Here is a 20,759-nt window from a genome sequence, read left to right on the forward strand (position 1 = left end):
TGCAAGAGGGTGATTGTCTCCACTGCCCAGTAGCGTCCTTCACAAGTATTGGTGGGGCTGATTGTAAGGCCCCACCTCTTAGCGGAAAGCTCCAGATTAAGCAGCAGTGTCTCCAACTCCTCCTCTGAATGAGCAGCAATTACCAAATCATCGGCATACATAACGTGGTTGACCAATAGGGAGCCATCCCTTGACCGCACCCGGGCATCGATCAGCCTCCCATTGCATCTTTACCAAGTTTAAATTTCTCCGGTACAGCTATTGAAGGCTTCATGAACTGCGTGTTCAAAATAGATGTTGAATAATGTGGGAGTGAGAGGACATCCTTGTCGCACCCATGACTATGTAGTCGACCTCGACGGTGAATTTGCATATCCTGGGCTTCTGGTGCGTTGCCTCGTCACCCAGGAGTGGAGGCGTGCGTCAGGGTTGTTGTGAACGTTCCTCGCGGTGGTCTCTATCTGTTTAAGTCGATGCGGTTTTCCGTCATTGTCAACACGCGGGGTCGTTGGGTGAAGTCGGTGAACTGCAGGGTTTTGTACTCGCGTGCTATTACAGTCGCTGAGAGTTTTAAGAGTTGGTTGTACTTGGTTGTCAATGAAGTATTATCCGCCACAGTTTGTTCACGTCCTTGTGCATAACGAACCAAGGCATAGTCAATACATTCCAAATCTTGTTAAAATGATCAGAATTCCAGATCAAGCTATTGTCCTTCTTTCTGTTGCCGTGGAATAAAAAAAAAATGAGGAATTGCACGGGAGAGAAAATGGATCCGAACTCCTCTCTCTCCCTTGTTAGAAATGAGCAACCCTCACAGCTATCAGCTGGAATTGAAATATTTCCTCCTTCACTGCCGATGCCGGATGGGAAAATTGCTGAGGTTTCAGGACTTTTTCAGTTGGTGCAAGCTGCTATGCCTCTCTGCGTTGTCTAACCGATTCATATATCGCCCAGACACCCTGGATGACAAGGAGAAAGGTGGCTGAGAAAAGTGCCGGGCCTATGTTTCCTCTGGTGAGAAAATTTCCCATCCGAAAAAAAGCAGTCATTACCACGGCATTAGGCAAGCCGAGCACATTTGCAGATATTTGCTGGGTATTTTTCTGAGATGTTGCCCAAAAGCTTTGTTTAACACGTGGGGGGGGGGGGGGGGGGGTGCATGCGTGTTAATGTGTTCCGAATCTGTCTTCCCAGATGCGCTGATGGAAACAAAAACGATTCACTCAGGGTACAGGAAAAAGCCGCTGAACACGGCGTCTCTATGCACGTTGAAGAACAAATTAATGTGCGGAGCCTCCAACTCCAGCCAAACCTCGCCTCCAGCCTTGAGACTCAGCACGACGCTGCCGCTTATTGCGTCGTATTTTTCACCGCACACCTTAGAGATGACCTCCCCGTTTTTCATGATCATAACCACGAGGTGCTTTTCATGGGCATGCATGTACAGCGTGAAATAGTAGACGCCTGGGTGGGCGCAGGTGAACTTCCCCGTACCGGGGTTGTAGTGGCCCTGCGGGTTGGTGATGATGACGTTGAACGTCATTGGGGAGCCGGCCGCCGGCGTGTAAGCGCCCACCTTCGCGGAGAAGGCCGACCTGGGCCCCACGCCGCTCTCTCCCCGCTCGCCTTTCTCGCCTCTGTCGCCCTGCTCACCTGGGACTCCCGGAGTCCCCACACGCCCCGGTTGGCCAAGAGGGCCCAGCTTTCCCGGCAGACCTAGGTGGACAACACGGTCCAAACGCACGGCGTGTGCATGTGTATGTGTCACCCCACGGTAGTGTAGCGGTTAGCGCTATGAACTCGGCAGAGACCCGAGTTCGATTACCACTCATGGTCAACACGAGTGATGATTATCTCAACCGGTCCTGGGACTCATTCCCTCGGTCGACTCATCCTCAAATTATTATCAAGTGTGATGTGTTAACAACGCCACTTTGGAGACAAAGGCGTGCCGGCCTTCATCGGTGCTCACGAACAGCACTTGTGACAACAGTTTGATAAGGCTATATAGAGGATCTTTGATTTTTGTGTGTTTATCCCAACAATTGAGTCGTGTCCTGTGACAAATGTCTTTTGTTTTTTTACAGGAAAACCTTGCACGACGTGTCTGTATGGAACACGTGTTTCAGCTCTACATGGTGTACTGAGTAAGTTCTGTTTTCCAGAATATGGGGGTCATGTTCTGGCTATACACGGTGTACCTAATGAGTTATATTTTCCAGAGCATGGGGTGATGTTACAGCTATACACGGTATACCTAGTGAGCTATACTTTCCAAAACATAAGAACACATAGAGCCCATGGACTAAACTTGGAACTAAACTACTTGTTATTTTACCAGGTATAAGGTCCACTGAGCTGCTGTGTTGCCATATTTTTAGAAGCTACCTGCCTGTCGACAATGAAAAGGCTGATATCATCACGTGGCATATTGTAGCAGCCAAATACTCTAAAGTCTAAACGTTGAAGGGAAAACCAGAGGACCTGAAGAAAAATCCACATGACCATGGAGAGAACATACAAACGCCGAATAAACATCAGGAATCGTCAGGGTTGTGTTCGAATCGACGACCTCCTGTGTACCAGATGAGGGAGTTAACATCTCCAAGCAACCGCAGTGAAATAAATAGAGCAGTGAGCTCGGTTATTTCCTACCTCGATTATATTGAGTTGCTTGGCCCCTTCTGGTGTCTTTTAACTTCACGTAAAAAATAATAAGAGAAGTGATGAATCGCTCCGTGGCACATGCGGCCTGTCGGTGGCTAGATCTTAACTACCTCGCTTGGTTTACAGGACGTCGTGTGCTTGATCACAATCCTGACACCTGCTGTTATAATGGAGTTTGCATGCGTCTCTCCCCGTGGTTGCGTGGATTTTTCACCGAATCCTCCGAATTTTCTTCCTTCCATACTTAGAAATTGATTTAGTTGACTAAATGTCCACGTGATGATAAGTCCCCTTCGTCGAGCTATCATTACGTGTGGCCAGGTCGCTTCTGAACAAAAGTTACATTTGTCGTGTGGTGGTTATTCACGTGGAAAACTTCGTCTATTTTTGCTGTGTTACTTTATTGGCAGCATCCCACACGGATGCTCCTCACATTCAACAACACGCACTCCTGTAGCGAACTCTTGCTTTTTTCCTCCGCTAGCCTGCTACTTCGAGCTTACTCTCTCTTGCTCCACTAGCCTGTTACTCCCCGCTCTCCTAGCTTGTCACGGACACTCTATCTGTATACTCTGCTAGCTTCTCACCCCTTTAGCCTATTACACTCCGGCTAAAGATTCTGCTCGCCTCTCCTCTGCTAGCGTGTCTTGCCCGTGCCCACCAGCGGGGGCTCAGCCATCACCGCTGGCGAGGACGAGGTGTGGAGGGCAAGGTCCCGGACTTCTCTTGAAAAGTGTTCACTGCTTCATCTCCAACCAACTTAACCCCGTTGCTTCACACGTTCCCCTTTCATCCCGCTCCTCATTAAGTGCCCTCAGATGGCCCTCATTAAGCCGGCGTCCTCTGGCGTCTCTTGAAAGTGTTATCCCCCTTATCGCCACTGTCTCTCGCCTCCGTGGCGCCTACCCCGCGTTTGAATTTGCAGCCAGCCAATCGTTGCCTCGGTCACTAATTGCTGGCGTCTCTCTGTCTGCTGTCACCCAGGCCACGCGCCTGCACCTGCTCGTCCTGAGGTGACCTCACTGTCTGCAACCCGTACATAAATGCAAATGTTGTTTGCAAACTCTGCGCACGTTATGCCACTACACATAGCTCAGTGAGGATTACTTGGTAATCAAATAAATATATGGAAACAGCTGCTAGGAGCACACGAGTCAGTGTCACAGTCCCACCTGGGTCCCCAGTCAAGCCTCGAGCCCCGATGTCTCCCTTGGCTCCGGGTGCTCCGGTAGTGCCTGCGAGAAGAACAAAGCATGGCTCGTCCACTCCTCAAGCCACTCTCAATTCACATCACTCGCCTCCACGCACTCTCCTGTCTCTCCCCTCTCATCTCACTCCACTCCCCTCCACACACTCTCCTGCCTCTCCCCTCTCATCTCACTCCACTCCACACGAGACACTCTCCTACGAGAATGAGCGAGTGAACGATTGAGTGAATGAGTGAGTGAATGAGTGAGTGAACTATTGAGTGAGTGAACGTGTGAGCGAATGAGTGAGCGAGTGAACGATTGAGTGAACAAGTGAGTGAATGAGTGAGCGAGTGAACGAGTGAGCGAGCGAGTGATCGCGTCGCACCACGAGCTCACCGTGGGGGGTCTCTGGGACCCGACCCCTCACCGTCTCTGCCGTCCCTCCCAGGGGCCCCAGGAGTCCCGTGCTGCCCCGGGGCTCCGGGCTGCCCGGGGATCCCGTTGATGCCAGCGCAGATGGTCCTCTCCTGCTGGGCTCCCACCACCACCAGCAGCAGCAGCAGCAACAGCGGCTGGACCGAGATGGACATCTGGGGGCAGCAGTGGCGAGATGTTAACTAGCTCGCCTGGTATACAGGATGGATTTAAACTACGAACTATAATTTTATCTTACCAAGTAATTTACAAATGAGCTGCTATATAGTCACTCTTTTTTTCACAAGCGCCCTGCCCATCACAAATGAAAGTTCAATGATGTAGGCTTATCATCGTCACGTGAAAATGTACTCGTCTCTGTGCGAGTCTGTGGGTCCTTGTGTGAGTCTGCTCGTCTCTATGTGAGTTTATGGCTCTCTTTGTGAGTCTATGGGTCTTTCTGTGAGTCTGTGGGTCTCTATTTGAGTGTATGGGTCTCTTTGTGAGTCTAAGGTCGTTTTGTGAGTCTATGGGTCTCTGTGTGAGTCTGTGCGACTCTGTTTGAAGAGTTTATGGCTTTTGCGTGAGTCTGTGGGTCTACGTGTGAGTCAACTCGTCTTTATGTGAGTCTACGGGTCTCTGTGTGCGGCTTTGAATTTTTGTGTGCGTCTATAGGTCTGTTTGCGTCTACGGGTCCCTGCGTGAGTCTGTGGGTATATGTGTGATGAGTCTATGGGTCTCCGTGTGAGTCTATGTGTTTCTGTGTCAAGCTATTGATCTCTGTGTGCATCTATGGGTCTGTGTGAGTCTGGGGGTCTATGTGTGAGTTTGTGGGTCTATGTGTGAGTTTACTCGTCTTTATGTGAGTCTATGGGTCTTTTTTGAGTCTATGGGTCTGTATGTGATGATTCTTTGGGTCTGGTGTGATGAGTCTATGGATCTCTGTGTGCGTCTTTATACTTACGGTATGCTGAATTTTCTTTCGGACCACCGTACGAAGCAGCTGAGCGTCCTGCTAATCGGAGGTTGTCGGTGCTCAGCGTTCGTCACCAAGTCACTGGAATCCTCTCCCCCGTCTCCTCTTTTAAACATTACTTGAGTCACGTGGTCCTCCATTTCCAACTTAGTCCAAACCTCCCACGTGTGACGTCACAGTCAACACGCGCGCGCACAAACAAGAAAGACAAAGATCCCCCGTGTAGCCTGTAACAGACTGCCGGGGTCAAGTGGCTGTTAGAGCGAGAAGTAGCAGCGCCTATGAAGGCCGGCACTGTGGCACACGAGGGGGTGGGTGGCCAGCACTACCACGCCCATCCGCCTTCATCTCCCTTAGTGGTGATATTTAGCATTGACGTGCGGTGAGGTCAATGGGTGGGGAGGCACTGGCCAGTATCAAAGCCAGATCTCCAAACTGAGGGGTGGCGTTTCCTCACTGAGGGGGTGTGTCCTCACTGAGGTGGGCGTATCCTCAACGAGGGGGCGTGCCCTCACTGAGGAGGGCGTGTCCTAGTGAGGGGGCGTGTCCTAATTGAGGGGGGCGTGTCTGACACGTCCCCCTCAGTGAGGCAGATGTGATAGCTGCCTCCCCTGGTGCTTTTTCAATGCAGTTTCATGACGAGACCAGCGAGTCTAAATATCTCTATACACATAATACGGGAAATAAGTTACTTGGACTATGGAAGGCGAGGACATGCAATGAAGGGGTCTACAAACATTACATTGGTGACATACTGAGATAGTAACAGGCATGCGCTTATTGCCTGTGCTCCATCCAGTTTCTGAGGGGTTGCGCAATCAGAGGGGAGGCTGAGCTCGTCGCTGCCTCACCTCTCGTCTCTTCCTGCATTTGCAGCAGAGCTCGGCAAAATTGGCGATTTTGACTATGAAAATTATTGGATTCATACAGAAATTATATTTATAACACAGATCAGTGTGGAAATCATACTATTCATTCTATTTAATGATTTTTTTGTACTTGAAGTAAAGCTATTTCCATTGCAGTATGACAGGTGAGGCTCTGCCTCCCCTGCCTCGCCTTACCGCACGTGACTGCCCCTGTATAGCCTGTAATAGACTGTAGGGGCAAGAGCTGTTCGCGAGCACGTATGAAGGCCGGCATGGCATATGAGGGGGTGGGTGGTCAGCACCACGCCCGGTTGCCTTTGTCTCCCCAGCGGCAATGATTTTTTTCGTCCCGCACAAGCTACTCACTTGAGACAGGCGACTTCGCGGAGGCTGCGGGCCAGTTTAGATACTCGAAATCACCGATGTTGGCCGTTATTTGAACTCGGTTCGCCGGGTTCCCAGTATGGCGTAGAGCTAACCGCTACACTACCGCTCCTTATACACTCACTTTGATAGAAACACACTGAGAACACGTGATGGAGTTAGTTTGATCCTGTCCGCTTATTGCATTTCTCGAATTGTGACCAAAACACGCACGCGCGGGCTTGTGTGTGTGATATCTCACCCTCGCCTCTACTGCTACCATCATCACCATCAGCCAGGGACTATCCGCTGCTGGATGAAGGCCTCTGTAATCAGCCGCCGCCACCTCTTTCCATGCTGTGACACGTGTGTATGCACGTTCAACTTCTTTCGCAACATACGTAGTCAACCGTGCTAATCGAAGGTGCGGGGGAAGGAAACTTTCACACACACACACGTGTGCTTGCGCGTGCACAACAACAACCGCCTTTCGCCACTAAGCGGCGGTGACATCACCACCGCGCTTGCGCCAGGCTATGTGCACCTTGAGGCCACGTGAAATTTCGAACTCCTGCTGGCAGGAGGTCACGGGGCAGATCCAGTTGGTGCCATGGGTCGACTAACTGAGATGACTGGCTGATGCACCATCTGTGCCCTTTTATGTGCAAGCTTCTTGTGTTTGAGCCACACAGTGCTCCGCGTGTTGTTGTGAGCATCGCTCCTCTGCCCTCCGTTGTTGCTGGAGTGCAACTGCCTACAACTGCCCAATAGCATTCTTAACAAGCCTCCTCCTTAGATGCCCATCTTGACACCGCTGGTACCAGCCATTGGCAAGTCCACTCAGCTCCGCATCCTCTTGTACCACATGACTCGATCTCTTTTATTACCCTTGCCACGCCGTTTAGCCTCCTCTATCCGGCCGAATAAAAGCTGTTTAGGCATTTGGTGGCTGGGCATGCGGGCTACATGAACCAGCTAATGCAGCCTTGTGTGCCAGAAGAGCTCACCGATAGACTTTTTCCAGATCTTTAAAGTTTTTTGTGAGCTCCACACACAATCCACCCTGTTTAAACCCAGGATGGATCATAGGCAGGTCAGCCTAATGTTTCTAACCTGGCAAGATGTTCCGTAAGGGGAGGTCCACGTTTCGCAAGCGTAAAGAAGGGATGGCATGAGTGGCCGAGCCGATGGGAAGCTTCGTGTGGAGCAACAGACCAGGTAGCTTCCACAAAGCATTACATATCCAATGAAAAGATAATGCCGCTCGACTGATTCAGAGTGAGACATCTGCTGTGAATCCGAAGCTGGTCATGTGCTCACTGCCCACGTATGGGGAACTCTCCACTCTCTCCACAACTGCCCCATCAACAATTGCGAGTTGTGGGGGTGAATTGTCCAATGGCACAAAATAGCCAGGCAGGTGCCTAGTTATGGTGGGGCTGATGGTAAGGCCCCACCTCTTAGTGGCAAGCTCCAGATTGAGCAGCAGCGCCTCCAACTTCTCCTCTGAGTAAGCAGAAATCACCAGATCATCGGAATACATAACATGGTTGACCAATAGGGAGCCATCCCTTGACCTCACGTGGGCATCGATCAGCCTCCCATTGTATCTGTACCAGATAGAAATTCCTCCGGTATGGCCATCATTGGCATCACGAACTACGTGGTAGAAATAGATGTTAAATAATGTTAGAACCAGAGGACATTCCTGTCATACCCCAAGGTGAACAGCGAAAAGCTCCGACTCCTGGCCACGTAGTTTTACTAGGGCCTGCCCACATTCATGAAGACCCTTAATAATTGTGAGCAGAGAGTCACGGACTTCAAAAGCATAGAAGAACAACCCAGAGCCCAGGCCTACTGATAGAATCATAGGCTTGACCAGGTCAATTAAGGAGAGATGTAGGTTTTGTTGGAATTCCCTACACCTCTGTTGTGGCAGACGGACAGAAAATATGGCATATGTGCAGTACCGCCCTTTCCTGAAACCACATTGGGCTCCACAAGCCTCACCTCAGCATGCCTGGCTGATTAATCCTTGCCAGGACCTCTCCCGCAACACTGAAGAGGGAATTGCCCCTGTAGGGCATCCTTCCAATCCTGCAGAACCCGTCTGCTTGTCCAGACTGTTAATATGATGTCATGTAGGTTTTTCTCACAAATGCCACCATCCCTCAGAATTTCGCTTGGGAGATCATCTCTGGCTGGTGCTTTTCTTGTTCTCAGATTTTGGATCACCTTCTGGACTTCCTAAACAGATAGCACCTTAGCCAGCCACTCACAGGAGATGACTTCTTCTATACTCTTTGGTTCTTTCGGTAAAGTTACGTAGGTCGAAATAAAACAAAATAAATAACGACATTTCGATCGCAACACAAGCAATCGTCATCAGGTGAACATCTGATGACTATTGCTCGTGATTTTACCTAAATAACCAAACAGTATGGATTCCTGCAGTCACGAAAGCATCAGATCAAGATGACTACTTCTTCCAATATATGAGGCACGACAGCCTCAGCATGGTCATTCCTATTTTTCCCGATGATGTTTTCCAGGCTGAGGGACTTACCCTCCCCTAAGACCTCACAGAAATGCTCATCAAATCTACAAACCTGTTCCTGGGGGTCGTAGATCATATCACCTTTTTTCCCTGTTGTAAATATTGTGATTAAAAAAATATAACAAATAAAAAATAGGTAAAATAATGAAATAAAAATGTACTATTGGCTCTCTCGTTGTCTCGGGCTATGTTTCACCAATCGTGATAATATCAATGATTCTCGCTTCAACATGTACAATTCTCGCTTTAACGTTAATGGTTCTTCGCTTTAACAATTACCTGTGCAATTGTGTCAGGTCTAGGGATTCAGATCTCACCACAGGATACAGTTCGTTATTAGGACAATGATGCACGAGTTTAGGAAAGAAGCACACAGAAACCTGTTTTTAATCTAGGCAACTTTAATCTCAACTTCCCCGAACACCTTATCATCAAAACACCAACAACATTGCCCATGCAAATGTAGTGTATCAGAGCCGACTGGCGACTAGAAGTAGCAATTGCGGGTGTTCCCACCCAAGGGGAAGAACTGGGTCAAGGGTCATGGAAGCGATCCATGTTTGAGCTCTCAGAACCAGCTAGAAGGTTCGAGAAGGGGGGCGTGGCCAGGGCGTGGCCAGATCCCGCTGGAAGTATAAAAGGGTGCGAGAGACGGAGCTCAGTGGCTGTCGTGGGAATCAGGGTCGTCTCGCTGTGGAAGTCGTCCTCGTCGTCGCCATCGCTGCTGTCATCTTTGTCATCGCCCGACGCCGCCACTGCTGGATAGTCAGCCAGCTATGCAGTCAGTTAGCGTCGTCGAGCTGGGTTGTCAGGTTAAATTTCCCACACTAACACAGCCACCTCGCACGCCGAGCTCGGCATTGCTGCTCTGCGATCTGCCATTAACATTCTAATATATCACATTAACATAGCCACCTCCGCTCCCTCGTCGTGGAGGCCACTGTCCGGTCACATTTACATAACTAGCCCTGCCCACTTCGTTTATGACCCTTGGGCTACACCCATTTCAAACCTTTTAAAACAGTCTGCCTCAGCAGCTTTCCCACTCTCTCCTCCACCTGATGACGATTGCTTGTGTTGTGATCAAAAAATATTATTTTTCTTTCAACCGATCTTCGTGACTTTACCGAAAGACCCAAGAATATTAATTCCTGCAGTCACGAAAGCTTTAAGTCAAGATTTTTGCCAAATAGTCACTATAACAACTATTTGCTCCTGGGCTGCACCGCCATATAACAGCACATTCTATCATCAAGCTAACGTTTAATACCATAATGTTGGAAAATAGTCCTACGCGGTGGTGGTAAATCCAAACATTACAACTTTTCAAGCAAAGGCTTGTGAGTAAGTAACCTCTACGATGCCCGTCTCCTTTGTGTTCGGGACGCTGCTAAAGCAGCAGGGGGTGCGCCTTTGCCTTTGTTGTTTCAAGGGAGGAGTTCACAGGCTTCAGTTACTGGGTGTTTTTTTAGAACACGCTAAATCCATATGTGTGAAAAGATAACTATAACGTAAAAAGTAGGTGATATCACTCTTCATAAAAAAAATTGAAAATGGCATATACAACACCCTAATGATGGTGATAGGTGTGGCACTAGAAGTTACTTTTTCATGGAGTTGAACAGTGATTTGTGATCGAGTATTACTGAGGCAGACTCCATCTCCTCAGCAACCCGTGACCAACACCCATCTTTGCAGCGCCGTATGGCTCTCCAAATCTATGAGAGAATGTTGTGGCAAGCCTCCTCATTCTCTGACATGGGTTGCTGTAGACTGTGAAAGTGGACTTCGTTTTTTATCAGCCAGCCTGAACACCTCCTCTGTCCGCCAGGGTCTCTAGGGAGATTTGGACAGTGCACCCAAAGCAGCCATTGCAGCTGCATGAGCCACAGTCCAATAACTCGCCCATTTCCCCTCGGCATCAGGAATGGTGGAAGATCCAAACCCCAGCTGCAAGTGATCATGAAATTCTCACTTGCAACTTTCATTAGATAGCTGAGACCAGGTCGCTGTTTGTTCGAATAGGTTCCTGGATGTACACCCACTACCGGAGTGGAAGAATGGCATGCGCATCCTAGAAATAATAAGCCGATGGTCAGTGGGCAGATCAGCCTCACGTTAGGGCCTGGTGTCAAGGAAATGGGCGCGTATCCACTTTTCCATCATTATGTAGTCCAGCAAATGTTCTTAATTGGACCCGGTATGCATCCATGATGTTGTGTGGATGCACCGATGCTGGAACAGCGTGTTGGAAACAACAAGACCATGGGCTGCACAAAAATATAACAGCCTCCAACTGTTGTGTTTTAGCTGATCTGTCCGATGACTGCCAATCACTCCAGACCAGGTGCCAGCATCATTACCCACTCGAGACTCAAAGCCACACAACAAGAAGACTATATCGCGAGGGGTCACTTTAGTTAGCACCTGTAACAGGAGGTCATAAAAGGCAGCTGATTCATCGGCCTTGCCTGCATCCCTCCACTGATGTTCATCTTTGGTGGGGGCATAAATAACCACGACCACCATACCTTGCCTTTGATTGAAGGGAAGGAGAGCCCACAGTGGCCTGAGGCTTCCAGTTTCCCACACCTCACCTCTATGCTCCCATACCCCCTACATTCTTTTGTTCAGAAGAAAATGCACTCTCTGTTGTTTGGCAGTCTTCTACCCCGAGTAGAGGACTGTCCACCCCTCATAGTGGCTGGAGCCAGTCCACCGGACCTCCTGAATGCCGCAGAGATCCAGGTGGTACCAGTCCAGCTCCCAACAGAGGAGTGGCAGCCTTTCCTCCACAGTGAGCGTTTGAACATTCCACGTGGCCACTCGCAATGGCTTCTTGCTGTTTCTGGAGGAACCCCAATGGTAATTATTCAGACCTCTGGCTCCACCAAATTGGGTTTGGCCAGGAGTTGCCATAGATACTTTTCCCCCCGGGACCTCCGGTACAAGATTAGTTAGATTTTTTTACATGTATTTTAGTGGTATATGTATTGTATCATCCCCTCACACCCGTCCAAAACCCTGATTTTGGACCTATGGTGGCTACAACCACCATTAACGGGTATCGGCGATTTTGGAATTGGCCTTTCCTGGATGGCATTGCTCACATCCACCACAGCGTTACCATCTGGCACCAGTGAGGAGATAGGTGGTGGTTTTTGCTGGAAACATGAACATGCACACACATGTACACACACATGAACAAAGAAACATACAGATACATACACATGCACATATCATATAGATACACACAACACATGAACATGCACACAACAACACCAACCGCCATTCGCCACTAAGTGGCGGTGATGTCACCACGACGCTTGTGCCAGGCTAGGTGCACCTTGAGGCCACGTGAAGTGTCGAACGCCTGCTGGCAGGAGGTCACGGGGCAGACCCAGCAGGTGCCACGGGTTGACTGACTGAGACGACTGGCTGATGCCCCCTACTATGCCAACTTGCTGTGATTTAGCCACCCGGTGCTCCGCTCGATGTTGTGAGCATCGGTCCTCCACCCTCCGTTGTTGCTAGAGGGTCACTGTCTCCACTGCCCAGTAGCGTCCTTCACAAGCCTCCTCCACAGAGGCCGATCTTGACACCGCTGGTACCAGTCATCGGCAAGTCCACTCAGCTCCGCGTCCTCCTGTACCACATCACTCCATCTTTTCTCTAGCCCATGCCACGCCTGTTTAGCCCCCTCTATCCGGCCGAACAACAGCAGTTAAGGCATGCGGTGAATGGGCATGCAGGCTACATGGCCCAGCCAACGTAGCCTTGCCTGCCGGAGGAGCTCACCGATGGGACTTTGTCCACATCTTTCAAAGATTTTTGAGCTCCTCACACAATCCAGCCTGGTTCAACCCAGGATGGATCGTAAGCAGTTCAGCCTAAATATTTCTCACCGGCGAAGATGTTCCATTAGGGGTGTTCACGTTTCGCAAGCATGGAAAAGGGAGGGAATGACTGTGGCCGAGAAGACCTGAAGCTTTGTGCGGAGCGACAGACCAGGTAGCTTCCACACAGCGTTATGCAACCGATTAAAATATATTGCCGCTCGACTGATTCGGAGTGAGACCTCTGCTGCTAAACAAAAGCCGGTCATGAGCACACTCGCCAGGTATGGGAAACTCTCCACTCTCTCCACAACTACCCCATCACCGATTGGGAGTTGTGGCCGTGGAGTGTCCGATGGTACAAAATACCCAGGCAGTTGCTTAGTATTGGTGGGGCTGATTGTAAGGCCCCACCTCTTAGCGGCAAGCTCCAGATTAAGCAGCAGTGTCTCCAACTCCTCCTCTGAATGAGCAGCAATTACCAAATCATCGGCATACATAACGTGGTTGACCAATAGGGAGCCATCCCTTGACCGCACCCGGGCATCGATCAGCCTCCCATTGCATCTTTACCAAGTGGAAATTTCTCCGGTACAGCTATTGAAGGCTTCATGAACTACGTTTTCAAAATAGATGTTCAATAATGTGGGAGCGAGAGGACATCCTTGTCGCACCCATGACTATGTAGTCGACCTCGACGGTGAATTTGCATATCCTGGGCTTCTGGTGCGTTGCCTCGTCACCCAGGAGTGGAGGCGTGCGTCAGGGTTGTTGTGAACGTTCCTCGTGGTGGTCTCTATCTGTTTAAGTCGATGCGGTGTTCCGTCATTGTCGACACGCAGGGTCGTTGGGTGAAGTCGGTGAACTGCAGGGTTTTGTACTCGCGTGCTATGACAGTCGCTGAGAGTTTTAAGAGTTGGTTGTACTTGGTTGTCAATGAAATATTATCCGCCACAGTTTGTTCACGTCCTTGTGCATAACGAACCAAGGCATAGTCAATACATTCCAAATCTTGTTAAAATGATCAGAATTCCAGATCGAGCTATTGTCCTTCTATCTGTTGCCGTGGAATAAAAAAAAATTGAGGAATTGCACGGGAGAGAAAATGGATCCAAACTCCTCTCTCTCCCTTGTTAGAAATGAGCAACCCTCACAGCTATCAGCTGGAATTGAAATATTTCCTCCTTCACTGCCGATGCCGGATGGGAAAATTGTTGAGGTTTCAGGACTTTTTCAGTTGGTGCAAGCTGCTATGCCTCTCTGCGTTGTCAAACCGATTCATATATCGCCCAGACACCCTGGATGACAAGGAGAAAGGTGGCTGAGAAAAGTGCCGGGCCTATTTTTCTTCTGGTGAGAAAATTTCCCATCCGAAAATTAGCAGTCATTACCTCAGCATTGGGCAAGCCGAGCACATTTGCAGATTTTTGCTGGGTATTTTTCTGAGATGTTGCCCAAAAGCTTTGTTTAACACGGGGGGGAAGGGGGGGTGCATGCGTGTGCGTGTGAGTGAATGTGTTCCCAATCTGTTTTCCCAGATGCGCTGATGGAAACAAAACCGATTCACTCAGGGTACAGGAAAAAGCCGCTGAACACGGCGTCTCTGTGCACGTTGAAGAACAAATTAATGTACGGAGCCTCCAACTCCAGCCAAACCTCGTCTCCGGCCTTGAGACTCAGCACGACGCTGCCGCTTATTGCGTCGTATTTTTCACCGCACACCTTAGAGATGACCTTCCCGTTTTTCATGATCATAACCACGAGATAGTGTTCATTGGAATGCGCGGACAGCGTGAAATAGTAGACGCCTGGGTGGGCGCAGGTGAACTTCCCCGTGCCGGCATTGTAGTGGCCCTGCGGGTTGGTGATGATGACGTTGAACGTCACGGGGGAGCCGGCCGCCGGCGTGTAAGCGTCCACCTTCGCGGAGAAGGCCGACCTGGGCCCCACGCCGCTCTCTCCCCGCTCGCCTTTCTCGCCTCTGTCGCCCTGCTCACCTGGGACTCCCGGAGTCCCCTCGCGCCCCGGTTGGCCAAGAGGGCCCAGCTTTCCCGGCAGACCTAGGTGGACAACACGGTCCAAACGCACGGCGTGTGCATGAGTATGTGTCACCCCACGGTAGTGTAGCGGTTAGCGCTATACACTCGGCAGAGACCCGAGTTCGATTCCCGCTCATGGTCAACACGAGTGATGATTATCTGAAACGGTCCTTGGACTCCTTTCCTCGGTCGACTCATCCTCAAATTATTACCAAGTGTGATGTGTTAACAACGCCACTTTGGAGACAAAGGCGTGCCGGCCTTCATCGGTGCTCACGAACAGCACTTGCGACAACAGTCTGATAAGGCTATATAGAGGATCTTTGATTTTGTGTGTTCATCCCAACAATTGAGTCGTGTCCTGTGACAACCATCTTTGCTATTTTGCAGGAAAACCTTGCCCGACGTGTCTGTATGGAACATGTGTTTCAGGTCTACACGGTGTACTGAGTGAGTTCTGTTTTCCAGAATATGGGGGTCATGTTCTGGCTATACACGGTGTACCTAATGAGGTATATTTTCCAGAGCATGGGGTGATGTTACAGCTATACACGGTATACCGAGTGAGCTCTAATTTCCAAAACATGAAGATACATAGAGACCCATGACTAAACTTGGAACTAAACTATTTGTTATTTTACCAGGTGTAAGGTCCACTGAGCTGCTGTGTTGCCATTTTTTTAGAAGTGACCTGCCTGTCGACAATGAAAAGGCTGATATCATCACGTGGCATTTTGTAGCAGCCAAATACTCTGAAGTCTAAACGTTGAAGGGAAAACGAGAGGACCCGAAGAAAAAATTACATGACCACGGAGAGAACATGCAAACACCGAATTAACATCAGGAATTGTCAGGGTTGTGATCGAATCGACGACCTCCTGTGTACCAGACGAGGGAGTTAACATCTCCAAGCTACCGCAGTGAAATAAATAGAGCAGTGAGCTCGGTTATTTCCTACCTCGATTATATTGAGTTGCTTGGCCCCTTCTCGTGTCTTTTAACTTCACGTAAAAATAATAAGAGAAGTGATGAATCGCTCTGTGACACATGCAGCCTGTCGGTGGCTAGATCTTAACTACCTCACTTGGTTTACAGGACGTCGTGTGCTTGATCACAATCCTGACACCTGCTGTTATAATGGAGTTTGCATGCGTCTCTCCCCGTGGTTGCGTGAATTTTTCACCGAATCCTCTGAATTTTCTTCCTTCCATATTTAGAAATTGATTTAGTAGACTAAATGTCCACGTGATGATGAGTCCACTTCGTCGAGCTAACATTACGTGTGGCCAGGTCGCTTCTGAACAAGAGTTACATTTGTCGTGTGGTGGTTATTCACGTCTAAAACTTCGTCTATTTTTGCTGTGTTACTTTATTGGCAGCATCCCACACGGATGCTCCTCACGTTCAGCAACACGCACTCTTGTAGCGAACTCTTGCTTTTTTCCTCCGCTAGCCTGCTACTTCGAGCTTACTCTCTCTTGCTCCACTAGCCTGTTACTCCCCGCTCTCCTAGCCTGTCACGGACACTCTATCTGTATACTCTGATAGCTTCTCACCCCTTTAGCCTATCACACTCAGGCTAAAGATTCTGCTCGCCTCTCCTCTGCTAGCGTGTCTTGCCCGTGCCCACCAGCGGGGGCTCAGCCATCACCGCTGGCGAGGACGAGGTGTGGAGGGCAAGGTCCCGGACTTCTCTTGAAAAGTGTTCACTGCTTCATCTCCAACCAACTTAACCCCGTTGCTTCACACGTTCCCCATTTATCGCCCTCCTCATTAAGTGCCCTCAGATGGCCCTCATTAAGCCGGCGTCCTCCACCTTATCGCCACTGTCTCGCGCCTCCGTAGCGCCTACACCGCGTTTGAATTTGCAGCCAGCCAATCGTTGCCTCGGTCACTAATTGCTGGCGTCTCTCTGTCTGCTGTCACCCAGGCCACGCGCCTGCACCTGCTCGTCCTGAGGTGACCTCACTGTCTGCAACCCGTACATAAATGCAAATGTTGTTTGCAATCTCTGCGCACGTTATGCCACTACACATAGCTCAGTGAGGATTACTTGGTAAATCAAATAAGTATATGGAATCAGCTGCTAGGAGCACACGAGTCAGTGTCACAGTCCCACCTGGGTCCCCAGTCAAGCCTCGAGCCCCGACGTCTCCCTTGGCTCCGGGTGCTCCGGTAGTGCCTGCGAGAAGAACAAAGCATGGCTCGTCCACTCCTCAAGCCACTCTCAATTCACTCCACTCCCCTCCACGCACTCTCCTGCCTCTCCCCTCTCACCTCACTCTACTCCACACGAACCACTCTCCTTCGAGAATGAGCGAGTGAACGATTGAGTGAATGAGTGAGTGAACTATTGAGTGAGTGAACGTGTGAGCGAATGAGTGAGCGGGTGAACGATAGAGCGAACGAGTGAGTGAATGAATGAGCGAGTGAACGAGTGCGCAAGCGAGTGATCGCGTCGCACCACGAGCGCACCGTGGGGAGTCTCTGGGACCCGACCCCTCACCGTCTCTGCCGTCCCTCCCAGGGGCCCCAGGAGTCCCGTGCTGCCCTGGGGCTCCGGGCTGCCCGGGGATCCCGTTGATGCCCGCGCAGATGGTCCTCTCCTGCTGGGCTCCCACCACCACCACCAGCAGCAGCAGCAACAGCGGCAGGGCCGAGATGGACATCTGGGGACAGCAGTGGCGAGATGTTAACTAGCTTGCCCGGTATACAGGATGGATCTAAACTACGAACTATTATTTTATCTTACCAAGTGAATTACAAATGAGCTGCTATATAGTCGCTCTTTTTTTCACAAGCGCACTGCCCCTCACAAATGAAAGTTCAATGATGTAGTGTTATCATCGTCACGTGAAAATGTACTCGTCTCTGTGCGAGTCTGTGGGTCATTGTGTGAGTCTGCTCGTCTCTATGTGAGTTTATGGGTCTCTTTGTGAGTCTATGGGTCTTTCTGTGAGTCTGTGGGTCTCTGTTTGAGTCTATGGGTCTCTTTGTGAGTCTAAGGTCGTTTTGTGAGTCTATGGCTCTCTGTGTGAGTCTGTGCGACTGGTTGAGGAGTTTATGGCCTTTGCGTGAGTCTGTGGGTCTATGTGTGAGTTAACCCGTCTTTATGTGAGTCTACGGGTCTCTGTGTGCGACTTTGAATTTTTGTGTGCGTCTATAGGTCTGTGTGAGTCTACGGGTCCCTGTGTGAGTCTGTGGGTGTATGTGTGATGAGTCTATGGGTCTCCCAGTGAGTCTATGGGTTTCTGTGTCAAGCTATGGATCTCTGTGTGCATCTATGGGTCTGTGTGAGTCTGGGGGTCTATGTGAGTTTGTGGGTCTATGTGTGAGTTTACTCGTCTCTATGTGAGTCTATGGGTCTTTTTGTGAGTCTATGGGTCAGCGTGTGATGATTCTTTGGGTCTGGTGTGATGAGTCTATGGATCTCTGTGTGAGTCTTTATACTTACGGTACGCTGAATTTTCTTTCGGACCACCGTATGTAGCAGCTGAGCGTCCTGCTAATCGGAGGTTGTCGGTGCTCAGCGTTCGTCACCAAGTCACTGGAATCCTCTCCCCCATCTCCTCTTTTAAACATTACTTGAGTCACGTGGTCCTTCATTTCTAACTTGGTCCAGACCTCCCACATGTGACGTCACAGTCAACACGCACGAGCACAAACAAGAAAGACAAAGATCCCTCGTGTAGCCTTTAACAGACTGCCGGGGTCAAGTGGCTGTTAGAGCGAGAAGTAGCAGCGCCTATGAAGGCCGGCACTGTGGCACACGAGGGGGTGGGTGGCCAGCACTACCACGCCCATCCGCCTTCATCTCCCTTAGTGGTGATATTTAGCAGTGACGTGCGGTGAGGTCAATGGGTGGGGAGGCACTGGCTAGTATCAGTGCCAGATCTCCAAACTGAGGGGTGGAGTGTCCTCACTGAGGGCGTGTGTCCTCACTGTGGGGGGCGTATCCTCACCGAGGGGGCGTGCCCTCACTGAGGAGGGCGTGTCCTTAGTGAGGGGGCGTGTCATCATTGAGGGGGGCGTGTCTGACACGTCCCCGTCAGTGAGGCAGATGTGATAGCTGCCTCCCCTGGTGCTTTTTCAATACAGTTTCATGACGAGACCAGCGAGCCTAAATATCTTTATACACATAATACGTGAAATAAGTTACCTGGACTATGGAAGGTTACATACAATGAAGGGGTCTACAAACATTACATTGGTGACATACTGAGATAGTAACAGGCATGCGCTTATTGCCTGCGCTCCATCCAGTTTCTGAGGGGTTGCACAATCAGAGGGGAGGCTGAGCTCGTCGCTGCCTCACATCTCGTCTCTTCCTGCATTTGCAGCAGAGCTCAGCAAAATTGGCGATTTTAACTATAAAAATTATTGGCTTCATACAGAAATTATATTTATAACACAGATCAGTGTGGAAAACATACTATTTATTCTATTTCATGATTTTTTTTGTACTTGAAGTAAAGCTATTTTCATTGCAGTTTGACAGGTGAGGCTCTGACTCCCCTGCCTCGCCTTACCGCACGTGACTGCCCCTGTATAGCCTGTAATAGACTGTAGGGGCAAGAGCTGTTCGCGAGCACGTATGAAGGCCGGCATGGCACATGAGGGGGTGGGTGGTCAGCACCACTCCCGGTCGCCTTTGTCTCCCCAGCAGCGATGATTTTATGTCCCAGGTACTCATTTGAGACTGAGGCGACTTCGCGGAGGCTCAGGGCCAGTTTAGATTCTCGAAATAGCCAATGTTGGCCGTGATTTGAACTCGGGTCGTCGGGTTCGCAGCGTGGCGTAGAGCTAACCGCTACACTATCGCGCTCTCACGCGCTCACTTTGACAGCAACACAGAGAACACGTGATGGAGTTAGTGTGACCCTGTCCGCTTATTGAATTTCTCGATTTGGAACCAAAACACGCACGCGCGTGCGTTGCTTTTGTGTGTGATATCTCACCCTTGCCACTACTGCTATCATCATCACCATCTGCCAGGGACTATCCGCTGCTGGATGAAGGCCTCTGTAATCAGCCGCCGCCACCTCTTTCCATGCTGTGACACGTGTGTATGCACGTTCAACTTCTTTCGCACCATGCGTAGTCAACCGTGCTAATCGAAGGTGCGGGGGAAGGAAACTTTCACACACACACACGTGTGCTTGCACGTGCACAACAACAACCGCCTTTCGCCACTAAGCGGCGGTGACATCACCACCGCGCTTGCGCCAGGCTATGTGCACCTTGAGGCCACGTGAAATTTCGAACTCCCGCTGGCAGGTGATCACGGGCAGATCCAGTGGGTGCCATGGGTCGACTAACTGAGATGACTGGCTGATGCACCATCTGTGCCCTTTTATGTGCAAGCTTCTTGTGTTTGAGCCACCCAGTGCTCCGCGTGTTGTTGTGAGCATCGCTCCTCTGCCCTCCGTTGTTGCTGGAGTGCAATTGCCCAATAGCATTCTTAACAAGCCTCCTCCTTAGATGCCCATCTTGACACCGCTGGTACCAGCCATCGGCAAGTCCACTCAGCTCCGCATCCTCTTGTACCACATGACTCGATCTCTTTTTTCACCTTTGCCACGCCGTTTAGCCTCCTCTATCCGGCCGAATAAAAGCTGTTTAGGCATTTGGTGGCTGGGCATGCAGGCTACATGAACCAGCTAATGCAGCCTTGCGTGCCAGAAGAGCTCACCGATGGATTTTTTCCAGATCTTTAAAGATTTTTTGTGAGCTCCTCACACAATCCACCCTGTTTAAACCCAGGATGGATCATAGGCAGGTCAGCCTAATGTTTCTAACCTGGCAAGATGTTCCGTAAGGGGGGGTCCACGTTTCGCAAGCGTAA

At 50.1% G+C, this 20,759-nt stretch overlaps 1 protein-coding gene across 1 annotated transcript; it reads right to left on the reverse strand.

The window, feature by feature from the left end:
- Positions 1 to 9,422: 9,422 nt before the first annotated feature.
- Positions 9,423 to 18,834, reverse strand: LOC142906499 (complement C1q tumor necrosis factor-related protein 5-like). The gene is made up of 3 exons (XM_076054391.1): positions 17,421 to 18,834; positions 17,034 to 17,096; positions 9,423 to 14,935 (listed from the first exon to the last, which is right to left on the reverse strand). Exons 1-3 carry the CDS (start codon positions 17,581 to 17,583, stop codon positions 14,439 to 14,441), a joined length of 723 nt encoding a protein of 240 aa, XP_075910506.1. The 5' UTR covers positions 17,584 to 18,834; the 3' UTR covers positions 9,423 to 14,438.
- Positions 18,835 to 20,759: the final 1,925 nt, after the last annotated feature.

Source organism: Petromyzon marinus, chromosome 66, assembly GCF_048934315.1.
Source record: "Petromyzon marinus isolate PM22_M1 ecotype Great Lakes invasive population chromosome 66, UKy_Petmar_22M1.pri1.0, whole genome shotgun sequence".
In the NCBI taxonomy this organism is placed as follows: Eukaryota; Metazoa; Chordata; class Hyperoartia; order Petromyzontiformes; family Petromyzontidae; genus Petromyzon; species Petromyzon marinus.

Coding starts and splice junctions, on each gene's coding strand:
- LOC142906499 (XM_076054391.1), bottom strand. CDS start 17,583: ATGTCCATCTCGGCCCTGCCGCTGTTGCTGCTGCTGCTGGTGGTGGTG. Junction 17,097..17,420: donor TGGGAGGGACGGCAGAGACG/GTGAGGGGTCGG, acceptor TTCTTCTCGCAG/GCACTACCGGAGCACCCGGA. Junction 14,936..17,033: donor AGGCTTGACTGGGGACCCAG/GTGGGACTGTGA, acceptor TTGTCCACCTAG/GTCTGCCGGGAAAGCTGGGC.